Source organism: Diplotaxodon limnothrissa, linkage group LG11 (assembly GCF_057381915.1).
Source record: "Diplotaxodon limnothrissa isolate DT_005_m linkage group LG11, D_limnothrissa_male_GT1.1, whole genome shotgun sequence".
In the NCBI taxonomy this organism is placed as follows: Eukaryota; Metazoa; Chordata; class Actinopteri; order Cichliformes; family Cichlidae; genus Diplotaxodon; species Diplotaxodon limnothrissa.
This window is the reverse complement of record NC_140606.1, coordinates 19,300,067-19,315,023: the sequence shown is the minus strand read 5'-3', so window position 1 is coordinate 19,315,023 and position 14,957 is coordinate 19,300,067. Positions and strand designations below refer to the sequence as shown.

General features: G+C 39.8%; 1 protein-coding gene across 1 annotated transcript; it reads right to left on the bottom strand.

Annotated features, from left to right (window-relative positions):
* Nucleotides 1–13,678: 13,678 nt before the first annotated feature.
* Nucleotides 13,679–14,737, bottom strand: paqr7b (progestin and adipoQ receptor family member VII, b). The gene has a single exon (XM_085365283.1). It carries the CDS (start codon nt 14,735–14,737, stop codon nt 13,679–13,681), a length of 1,059 nt encoding a protein of 352 aa, XP_085221409.1.
* Nucleotides 14,738–14,957: the final 220 nt, after the last annotated feature.

Sequence of the window (14,957 nt, the reverse complement as noted above, 5' to 3'; positions counted from 1 at the left end):
TTGTTTACAACTCTGTGATAGCTCAAAATCCATGCTCAGCATGTGCATCCATTTAGTGTTCTTGGAAACTATGACCTTCATCCGTTATAGTGATCGCTTACACTGTGAGGTATAGTGTTTTCAGATTTAGCTGCTCGGCAGATCTGTAAGACTGAACTCACACAAGGACACAAGCTTATGTCCTACATATAAAGGAATCTGAATAACATTTCACTAGAGACTTCCAATGTAATGCACTATAGAGAGAAAACATCTTTTTTTGGTTTGCTATTCAATCTATTTGAAAGATTTTACATTGAGCATTTGTTATATTTAATTATAGTACTGTGCAACAGTAACTTTGCATCTCAGGACCCAGACTTTCTTGTAATTGTTTTAAAAGTGGTATTTAATGATAGTTCTCAAGGCATCCTGAAGGTCTTTTTATCATTTTTCTTTGGACATTTGCTGTTTTTTCATGTTTTTATGTTCAGTTGTGAGAAATGTTTTTTGCTTGTTAAGCCAACTGATTTCATAGGTCACTCAACACTGATCTATGAATCCTTCAAGCATTAAAAAAAGTAGCTAACTCAAAGTAGGAACCGATGTCTGTCTACATATAGCAGACAACTTTATTTTAAATTGCAGGGCATTTTCTTGCCAGCAAGAGTGTATAATTTGTATGTAGTGTTTATATTCTTCATGCTCATTTTGGAGGGACAACAAAAAAACTTTTTTTTTTAAACACAGATACTAGGTTTTTTAAAATCTACATAATCTTAAAATTGTTGCTGCCAAGTTTAATTTAACTGACTGCTTTAGCAAAGCGGGCTGACTCACAAGTGCATGTGGGTGTGCGCTTCTTAAACCACAAAGAGTCGCACTTCATGTAGCCTAAAATACATTGGTGGTCCTTTTCAAGGGCATTTTCTTATAAAGTACACCTGAGTTTCCAACAAAAAATGCAAACCGCTGTTATCTTCAGAGCAGGAATTTATTTGAAGTGAGCATATCATCTGCCTTTCAGAAGATCTACAGATGGGGTTTTTTCTTTTGCGTTTCTGTGGACTGGCATCAATTCCACTCAACATCTCTAATCTTCAGATTGGTTGCAAATGGAATGCGGCCAAACTTTACATACATCTATCAGCAATTACACAACATGTTTATTACAGACCTTAAAAGGCTAACTCCTGTTTTTATGTGTTTATATTTAGCCCCTTAACAAAAGAGAAATTAGATGAAACTAGGTGGTCGTATCAATACTTTTACCTAAAATCCTTTGTACACACTCGACATTGATATTCGCCTAAAAAACATGTTAAATACAGGTCACGTTCCCCACTTTGTCATACTCTCACAGAACTACTGCTCATGTTAATTAGGATCAGAAGGAGGTTCTTCACGACCCCCGGGCATCTCTCTAAAAAGTCTCACAGCAAGTGTAAAAGTACTGCTTTCACACAACAGAGGGGCTGGAAGAAAACCTTAATCAGAAACAGTGTGACAGTCCCAGAGTTTTTATCAGCCGTGTCCCTCCTCCCTGTGATTTAGTCATTGTGGCAGTGTTGTTGGGCTGAGAGCCATCTATCAGCCTCACAGAGCTGGGAGTTCCAAACCACAGCCACTGCCTCCAACCATTTCTTGTTTTCCCACAGACATTTCTATTTAGATTTTGTCAAGATACACTCATCGCATTATATGTATTGTTTCAGACTGATGGGCAGGGAGGTTCTCTTCTTTCCTATATCGTCACAATCGTTTCGTTAATACTCCCAGCTCGACTCCTCGACAGATAAGAAAGTGAACATCTTACATGTACGCAGGGACTTGGGGGTTTAGACTATTGTGGGTCCTTCAACAAAGAAAGGTCTTAATTTCTGATATCCTAAGGTTTGAATAACAAAACTATTATGGATCTGTAAATAAAACCCCAAATTTCCCCTTACATGGTGTTTTGCTGTTTTACTCTGATGTATGTAAAATGGTAAATGGCCTTTACATAGTCCCTAAGGACCCCAAAGCGCTTTACACTACATTCAATCATTCATCCATTCACACACACATTCACACACTGGTGATGGCAGCTACATTGTAGCCACAGCTGCCCTGGGGCGCACTGACAGAGGCGAGGCTGCCGGACATTGGCGCCACCGGGCCCTCTGATGTAGTCGTTTCTTTGTCATAGCGATTTACAAAGAACATATTTTTTTTAACAAAAACAGCAACACATATGGACAAAACTCAAACTAAAGATTTGCAATCAGTTTTGAGAAAATAGGAGCTGGGATAAGGGCACATAACCGGGATTAATCACCTCATCTTCAGGGCAGGTCAAAACAGGAAGTTGAATCAAAGGCAGATACTTTGTTACACTAATCCACTTCAAAGAAAAGTAATCTTTGTCATTGGAAATCAAGATCATTAAATTCACATTTAATCACTTTTTAAAAGAAAAACTGCATTATTATAGACTTTCTATTACACGACTCTTGCCTGTATCTATTATCCAGGATCACTGATGTTAGGTAACAACAGGCAGAAACGTTTTGTGAGCCCTGCCTGGTTATTTGTTTTCTCCATCTTTGTTGCTCTGCAGCCAAACCTATAACACAATATTCATCTGGAGTTGTGTTGCTGGCCAACATATTTAAGTAAAATAAAAACAACTGTTTTTTGCTTTTTTTATTTCTTCTGGTCTCCAAAATTTGAATTTATGAGAACAAGAAATTGCAGTATTGATGCTTTAACATGCAAAAAAGATATACTTTTGAACCAACTAAGTCTCTGACACATCATACCTTATGACAGCAACAATCTTTTCATTTATACCCAAGCTTGTCTTTCGCTGATGTGTCTCCTTTTTAATGCATATATGGAAATGGTTTGACGAATAGGTAAATGAGAGCAAAGTATTAGAAAAATGGCATGAAACCAGAACAACAGAGGCTAAAGAACTCCTCAGATTCTGTGTCGCTGGTGAGTCACCGGATCCATGGTTATTACAAAGCCTGAAAACACAGAGCTGCTGATGAGTTTGACAGTCCAACAGTGCAGTGCATCCTTGTAAGCTTTACGTATATATTTAATGCAAGGCCTAACAATCGAAAACACAACATCCGTCATTCTTTGGTTGCTCAGCTGTTGCTGACTAAGCCGGTTAAGACTGTAAAAAGGGGGATAAGAGAAGGTTCCCAGTTTCAAGCGGCTCTTGGGTCTCCTGCTCTTTGAACAAGAGCGAGTGTATTTAGCAATGCTGAGGCAATGTGCCACATAGCAATATTTGCCTTTATCATCTCTGTACCTTCCCAAAATTCAATTTAACAATTTTGCTACTAATCCTCAGTGTGGATGTAATCCCTGAAAAAGTCACAACAATAACTGAGCCCATCCAGTTGCATAATCCAAGAATTACATTTCAAGTTATCGCTGAAAACAGATAACTCCAATCATCTACAGAAAGAGCATTGCTCTGTCTTGCCCGAGACTTTCATCATTCACTGAGAGGAAAAAGGAAGTCATTTTAACCAATCCATCATAAGAACTCTTCAACAGTAATTTACAGTATAGAAAACCCTAAAGATATTAACAGCAGCGACTGCAGAGAAACTTGAAATGGCTTCTCATTTTCTATAGCAACAAGCGTGAAAAGCCTGTTCGTACTTCCGTCTGAAAATTGAAACCAGCGCTGCAGGTGCATGTGTAATTAAATACCGCGTATGAAGGAACAGAGATCGGCAGAGGAAGCATGCAGATGGGCCACAACAAAATGATCCCGAGCCATCTGGAGTCTTTTGAGAAAATTCATACTTTGGCTGTGATGGGGAGGAAGAGGAAGGGAGGACTCTTTGGCAGGTGATGGGTTTTCAGAAATGGAACATATAGACTCTCTGGTGGGAAAATAAGAAGTGAGAAGATACATTAAGTGTGTGTTTGATATCTAGTTTGAAACATAAGCAACTGCATATTCTATTCATCATTTAAATAAGCCACGCTGACACACACTGTGGCCACATTCCAGTGTTGTGCGTACAGCCTTTACCGCGAGCTGACAACCTCCAAAAGTAACAAATCAAGTGATTATAATTGTGACACCGCAAAGGTATTGCAAACATTACAGCCAATATCGGACGGCACGATTTAGGTTGCAGTAAAGTAATTGCGCTGCAGAAGCATGAAGTATGGGCTGTCATATCTCAACTCCACTCTGAGCAAAAGGTTATTCAAACAATAACACCCACAAAATAAGTCTATATACCCCCTAAGCAGCTCTAGCGCAAGCCCGCTGTGAGCAAAAACACAGAGTCCAGGCATCTCAAAGTTTCCCACTTGCTGGTTATCTGGGTATAATGTGTTTGGAGTCTGTAACCCAGCTGTATACAGAGAGGTTAAAGGGTCGAAGGGGGGAATTCATTATCCTTGAGCGGCTCCGGATTCTGGCAAGAGAAGGAGAGACCTTCAGATAGGACATACGTGCTTCTTCCTCACCTCTCCCAGCCCCCAGTATCTCCTCAACTAGCTCATGATGAATAGGCCCGATCAGTGGGCGAGCTGATTGGTGAAGCAAGTAGCATCAAGGCAACTGCAAAGATGAAGAGGAGGTAAGAAGTGTCTCATTTAGAAGAGACAGAATCTATGAGGCTAATATTATATTCTGACAGTGTTGGAGAAGAGGTGCTCCAATATATATCTATCAGTGTTAGCAAGGACAATGCAGTGTCTGTGTGATTATTAAAATAAAGAGACTTATTTTTGGATTCTGTTTTAGTGGTGAGTGTATTAGCATTTAAGTACACAATGAGCCAGTGCCTCTCATTGCCAGTTACATAGTCACTGTGTAACTTTAGAAGGATCATCAGCCTCACAATTGCTTTTAAAGCTTGCTTCATCAACTCTGTTATCTATATTGTATGCTTTTTATTCTTACAGTCTTTATCTGTCTACCACAGTCTGCTTACCAATACACAGTAGGGTGACTGATGAGGAAAAACGGCAGACATTCTTAGAAATACCAGAATAAACACTGTAAAGTACATTAAATTGCTGAACGCTGGAACACAGTGACATTCAACACAGTGCAGAAAGCGCTATTAAGGACAAGAATAGAGCTGTGCATACTGGGCTAAAGTAAAGTAATGTAAAAAAAAAAAAAAAAGAAATTTTCTAATCCGCATCCAGACTAATCTTTAAAAACCCAGAAAATGATTTCATCATCATGGTACTCAAAGTACAGTATATAGTAGTCAATTTTTTGTGACACTATATATAAAAACATATGAGAGTAAAGTAATGGATCCAATCCATTATTATTATTATTATTAAAGTAAATATCTGACTAACGGTGCAAATTTATGCTTTGACACAGCAGGCGATGCGCAAGTGTTTTAAACTTGCACTTTATCTGAAGGCCATCAGATGGAGAAAGCTGTTGTTGGAAAAAGACTCTGGGTCCTTTAGAAGTCTAAGGGAAAACAGCTTTCTGAACTTACAACTTATAAATGATGTCGTTAGCCAATTACAGAGTGGTCTCATCAGTCTATCACTGTGTGTACACTGCCTTTGGGTTCTTTGTAAAGCTCCATATTTTAAATGGCAGTAGGTTGTAGTCTTTTGGTGGTGTAATCTAGATTGGATACACGAAACATACCAACGATTTGTCAGGTCCCGAGGAGTCCCATAGGAACGCGAAAGGTACCCGTCCTGATACGTGCCCGATTGTGGATGGAATCCAATAGAATGACACATGTTCCAGCCGTGTATTCTCTCCCTAACCCTAAGCTAAAACCTAACCCTATACATAACCTTAATCCCTAACCTTAACCACAGTCCTAATCGTGTTAGACAGTGTTAGACAGTGTTTTCCAAAGCGATTCAGTTCAGTTCTCATGTTTCCTCCTATTTCCCCACGCATAACATAGGAATGTGTTGAGTGGCCGAAAGCATAACATACCAACGATTTGGCACATTGCGTAACATATTACGCTTTGGGAGTGAGAACATGTTGCTGTAGTAACCTGCTTATGAGTAATAAAACTATGCTATGGCACATTTTCTCTGTCCACGTCTGTTTCCAGATGTGACCATCTGATGAGTGACTGCACAATTTAAGCCAAAAACATTATGGGAAAAATGCTGATTTGTTTATTTTGAGCTATAGGATGAGGAATAGTGCTCCCATCCGTCATGTGAAACTTGAACCAGTTTTTTTCAGTCGCAGTGGTGCAGGGAAACCAGTTAACCTGCACTACTCAAAGGTACAATAAAAGCCACCTACAAGAACCTTAAACTATATCTTGTTTAACCTGCAAACGTATAAAAAAGTACTGATTAAATTAATAAAATGAAACACTTTAGCTGTAAGATTTAGAGCTACTGGCAAGCCAATTTGGTGACCTCCCAAAGAAGGAGACGGAGCAGTTTCTCTGTTTCCGGTCTTTAAGCTAGGCTAACGTCTTGCTAGCTTTATGATATTTGATTTGTCACAGTGCCTTATGCTGGATACGTGGGATGCCGTTCCTGATGCAACCCTCATTAATTAAATTGAGGATGTTTACCAAGTATGCAATTGTGTTGATTTAAAACAATTAAAAACATAAACAAGGTAGAATAATGAACTTTAGAATGCAAAAGAGTGTGTTTCTTGTTCCCTTTAGAACAGGGATGGGAAATCAATTTTCCCACAATAGAAACCGGGACTGGCTTTGTGGGGAAAAGCTGTGCTTTTCAGTCGACTGCTTGTTTTGTTATTGTTGTTTTTGGTTGTTTGTTGTTTTCCTTTTCTGTTGTAAAAATATGTAAAACCTTTATTAAAAACCAAGTAATAAAAAAAAAAAAAGAAACCGGGACTGTTGTTGAGAGCCGTACCAATAAAACAAATTTTAAGCAGGTCTTATTTCACTTTATTAAAAAGACTGAAAAAAAGACTCGAAATATTTAATTGGTCTAAAAAGTGATGGGTTAGTCATTTTAATAGGAGGCCATATGATAAACTGTTGTGGAAGGCTACACTAATAAGCTGAACTAATATCTGCTTAATATTAAGTTCACTGGTACAGCCCTCCACAACAGTCTGAGTTTATCATTTGGCCTCCTGATAAAAATCAATAACTCATCGCTGCCTAAGACGGATTAAATATTTCAAGTCTTTTTTCATTTGTTTTAATAGACTTTTATGATTTCAAATAAACCATTGGTTATACTGTAAACACACACCTATGATGAAACTAGGTTTTAGAGGAGAAATATTTGACACTTGTGCAGCGTCTACATGCAGTGGCACCGTGCCATTATTACTTATGAGTACATTAGAGGGACTGGAGAACAGGTATTACATTTTCCATTTTGACTCATTTCTAATTCACAGTCTGATAATGCATTGTTCCATTCTTTATATGATTACATCCTTCATAACACAGTGAGTTTCCCTAAGCTTTTCTCCAAGTAATAACAAAAGCAGGAGACCATATGAAAATGCCACAATAACAAAGGATGTGGGAACAAAATACCTGGCGGCACAGAAGAGGTTCATCAAAAAAGAGAGATGGGAGAGAAGTTGGCTGTCTGTCACCTGGCAAAAAGAGAAGGCGATTTAATAACTCTGAACAAAGCCATTCCCTCTAGCAAGTCAAACCTTTAATTACAAAACATGATGTGAGACCAAGGCCACCTCATATTGCCTTGGTAACCTTGATACAAATCATATAAAGCAAATGAAGCATTTAAAAAGGAAAGAAGAGAAGAAATAGCTTTGTAGCTCAACTCGCAGACAGAAAAAGAGACAGGCAATGGAGAAGAGTGAAGCCGGGAGAGAGACGGTGAGCTGCTCCAGAAGCAGGCATATGAAAATTGATGGAGTCTGAGGAAGCAATTGATAGTTAGAGGACAGGAAGCAGGCTGTAAGGCAATTATCACTATCTCTGCCATTTGATTTAGGACCGTCTGAGTGTGTAATACTGTGAATTAATCACATCCAAGGGAGATATATCAAGAGCCCATTTCAGCCTTAAATTCCAATGATTCTTTTCCATTACTGGAAAACGTAGTTTAGAGATGTTCTAATTATCTCACGATATGAATTTCCACTCATGCAGGGTACAAATGTTATGCATGTGAGCATGTAGGCAGACGAGAGACAGAAGGATGCGCCTGATGAGATAGTTCCCTCATATGAATGCACGATGTACAATGCAGCTTAATCATCATAAACCAAAGCTACTGACAAATAGCAAAAGGACGATGCGATGCAAACCCACACAAACTTATGTGGGAAAAAAAACTGGAATACAGACATGTAAATAAATACAAGTGTTAACACCCGAGAGACTGAATCCACACGTACAGAACGTACATATGCATATATAAACCATAATGTGCCACCCACATCCAATCTTAGCAGGAAGCCGCTCCAGCCGTTGCTTCCAGATGAACAGTTACATGTAAGACATTAGATTTGCTCGTGTAATATTATTCTTAGTCTATTAAGCAAATGTTTGCAGCAATAATTAAGTTTTATTCATTTTCACAGAAGGTTTAATTCAACAAAAGGGGGTAGCATAGACTGTTGTTCAGTAATCCTGGCTGCAGATGGCCTGTAATGAGTTTTGTGTTTCATTACAACAGTGGGTATCACTATCTACAAAAATTATTCAAAAGAAACAAAGAAAAACTTGCCTTGATGGATTTCATTTTAAAGTGGAGTTATACATCCATGATGTAAATAGATATGCAGACCATTTGTGCCCCCTAATGGAAAGATTTATTTTTCTTGTGTAACGAAAATAACAAAACAGTTCTTAAAAGATTTTGGGGTTTTTTGGTAAATGTTTTCTAGTTAGATACCAGTCAGAGCTCTGTGTCCAAGATGAAAGTTATTGTGTGCTACTCCTATTTGACTGTACCCTGGACAGATGAGGAAAAACACCTGTTTGATATTATTGCCATATTTCTACCACAGCATGTTCTGTATTAGCCTAAAAAGCTACTCTATAATCTCACAATAGTTTTTCTTAATCCTACTAACAGTTTTTAATCAGCTAATTTCCATTCGGCATTACTTCGGTCTTCATGCATTTATTACATTTATTACAAAAGAGCCATTTTAAGTTAAGTGGGGGTTTTTCATTTGTTTTCCAGTCTTTACTGTATACCTTCATGTGGACAACTCTGTCTATTTTACAGTTATTGGGATGAAAAGTATTTTCAGCGGAAAGAAAACCTACTATGAAAACACGAACCATGATAAATACAACATTTGCTTTTGCTTATTTTGTTACCTCACAATACATCTTCAGGGTTTTTTACCTGAGATAAGTCGGTGTGCTGTAGGGCTACTGCCGCTTTCACCAAACGACAAGGCTGCCCTCTGCTGGTGACAGCAGGTACAGTGTGTCTGAGAAATGACTATCCTTGAGTGCATGTTATTTATTTTCACAGTCGCAACAGCTGTAGTTCAGTTTCATTATACTTCCTATGTTATATTATTATATTATTATGTCTTTAGTGCATGTCAGAGAGGTTGTGGCTTTTTAACGATACTCAGTTGTTGTTTGCCAGGAAAATATCCCCCATGCCATTACGCTGCCATCACCAGCCAACAAACTGTTAAATACAAGGCAGGATGCTTCCCTGCTTTCATCTTTAGGCCAAATTCACCATCAGGACCTGTAGTCCAATCAGAAATCAAGACTTCAGAACGAGGCCATGTTTTTTCAATCCTTTGTTGTCCAATATTTGGTGAACCCATGCAAACTGTAGCCTCAGTTTCCACTTCCTGCTGCTGTAGACCATCTGCTTCACGGTTGAACATGCTTTGCTGCATACCTTAGTAGTAACAAGTGTTTATTTGGGTTACTTATTCTTCTTATCATCTCAAAGCAACCTGTGCATTCTCCTCTGACCTCTCACTGGACAGTTTCTCTTTTTCAGACCATCCTCTGTAAAACCCCAGAGATGGCTGTGCGTGAAAATCCCAGCAGATCAGCAGTTTCAGAAATACTCAAACCAAGCAGCCACGCTGCGTTCAGAGTCACGCAAATTACCTTTTGTCACAATTCTGATGCTTGTTTAAATTTCAGCAGGTAATCTTCACAATGCCTACATGTGACATGTTGAATTGCTGCCATGTGATTGGCCAGTTGTTAATATCTGGCGTGGCCGTGAGTATATACTCACAAAGAGCTTAATTCTACAAATAAAAATAGGAACTGGAGTCAGTTTCTTGGGTCATGTTACAGAAAGTAACAACCTTGCAATATTTCGATGAGTGAGTGAGAGAAAAACAGTTTTCAGTCATTTATGATTCTTTAAAATATTTAAATCAAATGTCTGAAAGTGATGGACCGAGCAGCGAAGGAAACTTAGGCACAGTTTAAACATAATTGGTTAAATCATGCAAAAAGAATCCAAATCTTGGGCCCATAAAAGAGGTCAAAATAACAGAACTCTTCTCAAAGTTGACAACAATACTGATAAATGGTAAAATGGTAAATGGCCTGTATTTGTATAGCACTTTACTAGTCCCTAAGGACCCCCAAAGTGCTTTACACATTCAGTCATCCACCCATTCACACACACAATCACACACTGGTGATGGCAGCTACACTGTAGCTACAGCTGCCCTGGGGCGCACTGACAGAGGCGAGGCTGCCGGACACAGGCGCCACCGATAACTCAGACAAACTAACTTAAAGAGACAAAGGGGAAACTTAAATAGTGGCTGATCAGCCCACAAAAACACAGAGGGGTAAAACACAAAACCTAACTGAAACTAACAAAATGAACTCCAATCCCCCCCATGGTCCCGAGTTATGGAATGAGCCAATTTGCAGTTTTCCATCAAAGCTTGCTCCGCCCCTTTTCCACCTCTCGGCTCCTCAATCAAGGGACTGGAGCAGCTGCAACTAAGGTAACTCAGAAAACAAAAGATTAATCATACATAACAGTGTAAACTAAAATGTGCACACTTATTTTAGAAAGCAATGTCATGTGGATATGTGAATTAATTCTAAACCAAAACCAGTTATTAATTGTCCTGTAAATTAATTCCTATATTTAAAGACAAATGTGAATGCAATGTTGTGTATAAGGCTCTACACTATTATGGTGGATATCACCCCTGTGTGGCTGTAAGTGCAGCCATCACATTGAAATTAAATTTGGCAGGTAAAATTCAGACGTGACCTCAAACATATTCACACGGCTTCTTTCCCAAGGAAAATGTTTCACAGCTGTTCGGCTGGTGCAGAATTGGCAAACTGGATATTTCAGTTTCTTTAGAATCAGTACAAACAACATAGGAGAATTTCTGAATGTACCGTAACACTTTATTTTCTTAAATACAACAGAATATTAGTACAGTCAGTTACACGTATTTTTAGAGGCAGAAGACATTCTCGTCCCTTTCAACCTACTTTTCTGAACGGGATAAAGGGAAACCCTCAGTAGTATCAGAGGCTACGTTTGAACATACACACACCCACACACACACACACGCTTGCATGGAGTGCTGGCCTTATTCCAGTTAAGATCTCCGGTTTAATCGGCACGTATCGCAGACAACCTGTGACAGAGTGTCTTTGTTGCCACAAATAATCAGTTAAGCAAAGAAATACTTGTTACTTTGTAACTGTTCCCCTCCAGTTTCAAGAAAGTTACGTTCTCTCTAACACACAGAAAAGACATTATAATCTATAAAGTAGTTGTTTTGGTCCCTTTGATGGTCACAACAACACCCTTATGTTACAGATAGGGCTGGGCAGAGGTTTAGGAGACATTGGTTGCCAATTAGAAATGATTAGCCCATAATGGATCATTTCAGTGAAGACTGTGAAGACTGTGTGCAGAAAATCTGTTTTATACACAAGAGCTTCACAACATAATTTCTCTCAGCAGGAGTACAGACTTAACCACGTTATTCTGATTTATGACATTTGAGGAGAAAACCAGAATAACCGCATTATCAGCCTCCATGCATGTAAACACAGCCAGTGCTGTCAGCTACAATATATATATATATATATATATATATATATATATATATATATATATATATATATATATATATATATATATATATATATATATAGTGTGGATTTAGACAGTGCATGATGAGACCAATTTATAATTAGGTTTATAATCAAGAGAATTATGGTTAAATCTCCACTCAAATCGATGTCTTGCATTCTGTCTGTTCATTCATCTTTCAGTAAAGCCATCCCTGAAGCAATAACAAATTCATTGGCACATTACAGCACTGTCATGAACAAGGAGTGCAGTCATTAATATAGATCATTTCTGGCATTTGAGATTTTGTGAGATAAAAATCCAAGCGGCGTTATCACAGAAGCCATATTTGTGAGATATTTTTATAAGAACTGCCATTAACCAAAGAGATAAACCAGAGGACTCTTCAGAGTGAGGCAGTATGAAATTACAATATTCATACCCATTACAGTCTGATGGGCAGGAGGACACAAAACACGCTCTGAAAGGAAGCAGCAAAAGAGTAATGTGCTGTATTCCACAGAAAAATATTGTGCATTCACCTCCGAATGCCATCAGGTGGGGAGAAAATGGGATGCAAAGAAAATTTCAAGAGAAATACAGCTATTTACAGGGTAAGAAAGAAGTGCAAGGCTAAGCTTTCATAGACATTCACACACTTATTATCCACGGTATATACCAAAAGACATGCGTAGAGGCACATACATATTCATCATACAAAAAAAAAAACCATACTAAAAGCAGGTCAGACGCAGCTTTTTCCTTTTTCCACGACTCGAATCGACCAACAATGAAAATGATTCACGCAAAGCACTGACATCACAGGACGTGAAAAGGCAAAAGCTGAAGTTCCAGCCCTTTGAATTAAAGAAAATAGAGAAAGATTAACATTGTCACAACAACAAGGAGACATCAGTAATCTTCCGCTCATCTTTTAACCAGTGTAGAGTGCCAGCCTCCTTTTCAACAGAGTGTCATCGAATCCAAGGAAAAGGGTCTGCTTTTCATAAGGAGGTAAAATATTTGGTTTTCAAATTGGGTTTCCATCTTTGTGGACTGTGTTGAAACATTAGCGTGGCCTAGTGTTAGCGCCTTGGGAAATGGAAAAATAATCCCTGCTTTGATATCCAAACCTAACCAAAACCCAAAGAAACACAAAAGAATATCAGGACATTGAGAAAAGCACCAGTGTAAAACTTAACAGGAGCTAAAAGTTAGTCTGAGGGACTATAAATACTAAATTCAAATGCTACAATTTGATTAAGACAGTCAGATTTTTTCCAAATACAATTAAGAAGGCAACTGAAGAAACTAGCCTCTCAATTTTTTTGCTAATCTGTGCACAAAGACTTTTTTTCTTTCGTAAAGTAAAACATTCCTTCAGACCGTCTAGAAAAGATAAATAAATAAAGAGAAGTTAGGATGTAAGGGTTTGTTGCAGGGTCCGCATTGCTACAGATGAGCTGCAGGAGCCCCCTTTCCCCCCCCCCTTTAAGTCACAACAACACCGCCTCAGTCAATATTTAGTTCACTGTTGTTTGGCAGAACACAGAGAAGAAATAATCAGAAGTCACTATCACGAGCTGATAACTTTCCTTGACAAAAACATTTAAGTTATTTTAGAACAGTCACTATAGAGTAAAATAAATGAGACTTTGTTTGACTTGTTTGTTTTGTTTTTTTTAAATAGTCTAAACTCTCACTCTTCCTTCTCGTGGAGAGAGGCCCGCACGCGCTGGCGCACGTAAAACGCGGTGAGGGCGCTGCAGCAGGCAGTGAAGATGAAGAGCGCCACGGCGTCGTGCGCGAGATCCCCGTGAAGACGCTCGTACAAGGGGCGGCGCACTGTGAAGTCTGTTCGCAGCGCTTCAATCTGCACCAGGGTGCAAACCACCACAAACACGTGAAAGATCTGGTGGCCCTGCCCGATGAAGTCACACTTCCCAGGGAACAAGCTCTCTGGGTGAGGGCAGCAGAAGAAATAGGCGCTGATTAAGAAAAAGAGCACGTGGTAGAAGTGGTACGTCACCATCGGGTCGGAGCAGCCCTCCTGGTAGCACCTGTAAATGCGATGGACTACGGGGCTGATGTCTAAGCAGTAAGCCAAGGCTGAGGGCACCACTTGAAAGAGCTTGAGGACCAGCTTGGGCAGCTCGGGACTGGCATATTTGCCATAGCAGCAGCCGAAGCACGTGAGCCAAGCCAGGAATGCCGCAGCGGGCAAAAAGATCCCTTGCACAGTAGTGTGCAACTCTTTCTCTATAGCGTAGTAGTAGTGTGCCAGAGCGCTCCCGTACTGGTAAACGGCAACCCCCACGTAGTCGAGGAAGTAGAAGGTGTAGTAGGAGAGCTCCGACTTGGCAGAGAGGAGATGAGCGAGAGCACTGAATGAGAGGTAGGTGAAAGCTGCCAGGAGCACGATGAAGAGGGGCTGAGCGTGAGGATCTCGCAAGAAGTCCACCGTCTCCGAGATCTCCTGCCACTTCACCAAGATGATGAGGGCAGCCAGCAGATGGGTCCACACGTTGAGGGTCTCGTTGTGCCTTTGGAAGAGGGTGAGAAAGTAGTACCGCCAGCTCAGGTCCGGCTGTCTGTACCCCGTGTGGATGTGGCGCTCGCGGAACACCCACGGAACGTCGGACAGCTTTACAGTGCAAGGCAGGGTTGGAAAGGCCGACTCGAGCAGCTGAGGGATCTGCCGCAGCTGCTGCACGTTGATAAACAGGCGACCGATCTGTTCCATCACCACCGTTGCCATGGCGAACTGTAGACCAAAGAGGAGGGTTAGTCAATACCTGCCTTTGAGCCACACTTGTGTCAACATGTATGAACACATTTATAAACTGCAATACTACTGATATCACAAAGCAAATCTGAGCAGCGGTCATTGGATCACTGAGCAGAATGACACCCAAAAACAGCACAGGTTATGATTTTAGGTCATTTTGGGTGGGGGGGTTTAATCGTCACACAGTTCA

Excerpts from the sequence above, each read along its gene's own strand:
- paqr7b (XM_085365283.1), bottom strand. The coding sequence starts at position 14,737 with ATGGCAACGGTGGTGATGGAACAGATCGGTCGCCTGTTTATCAACGTG.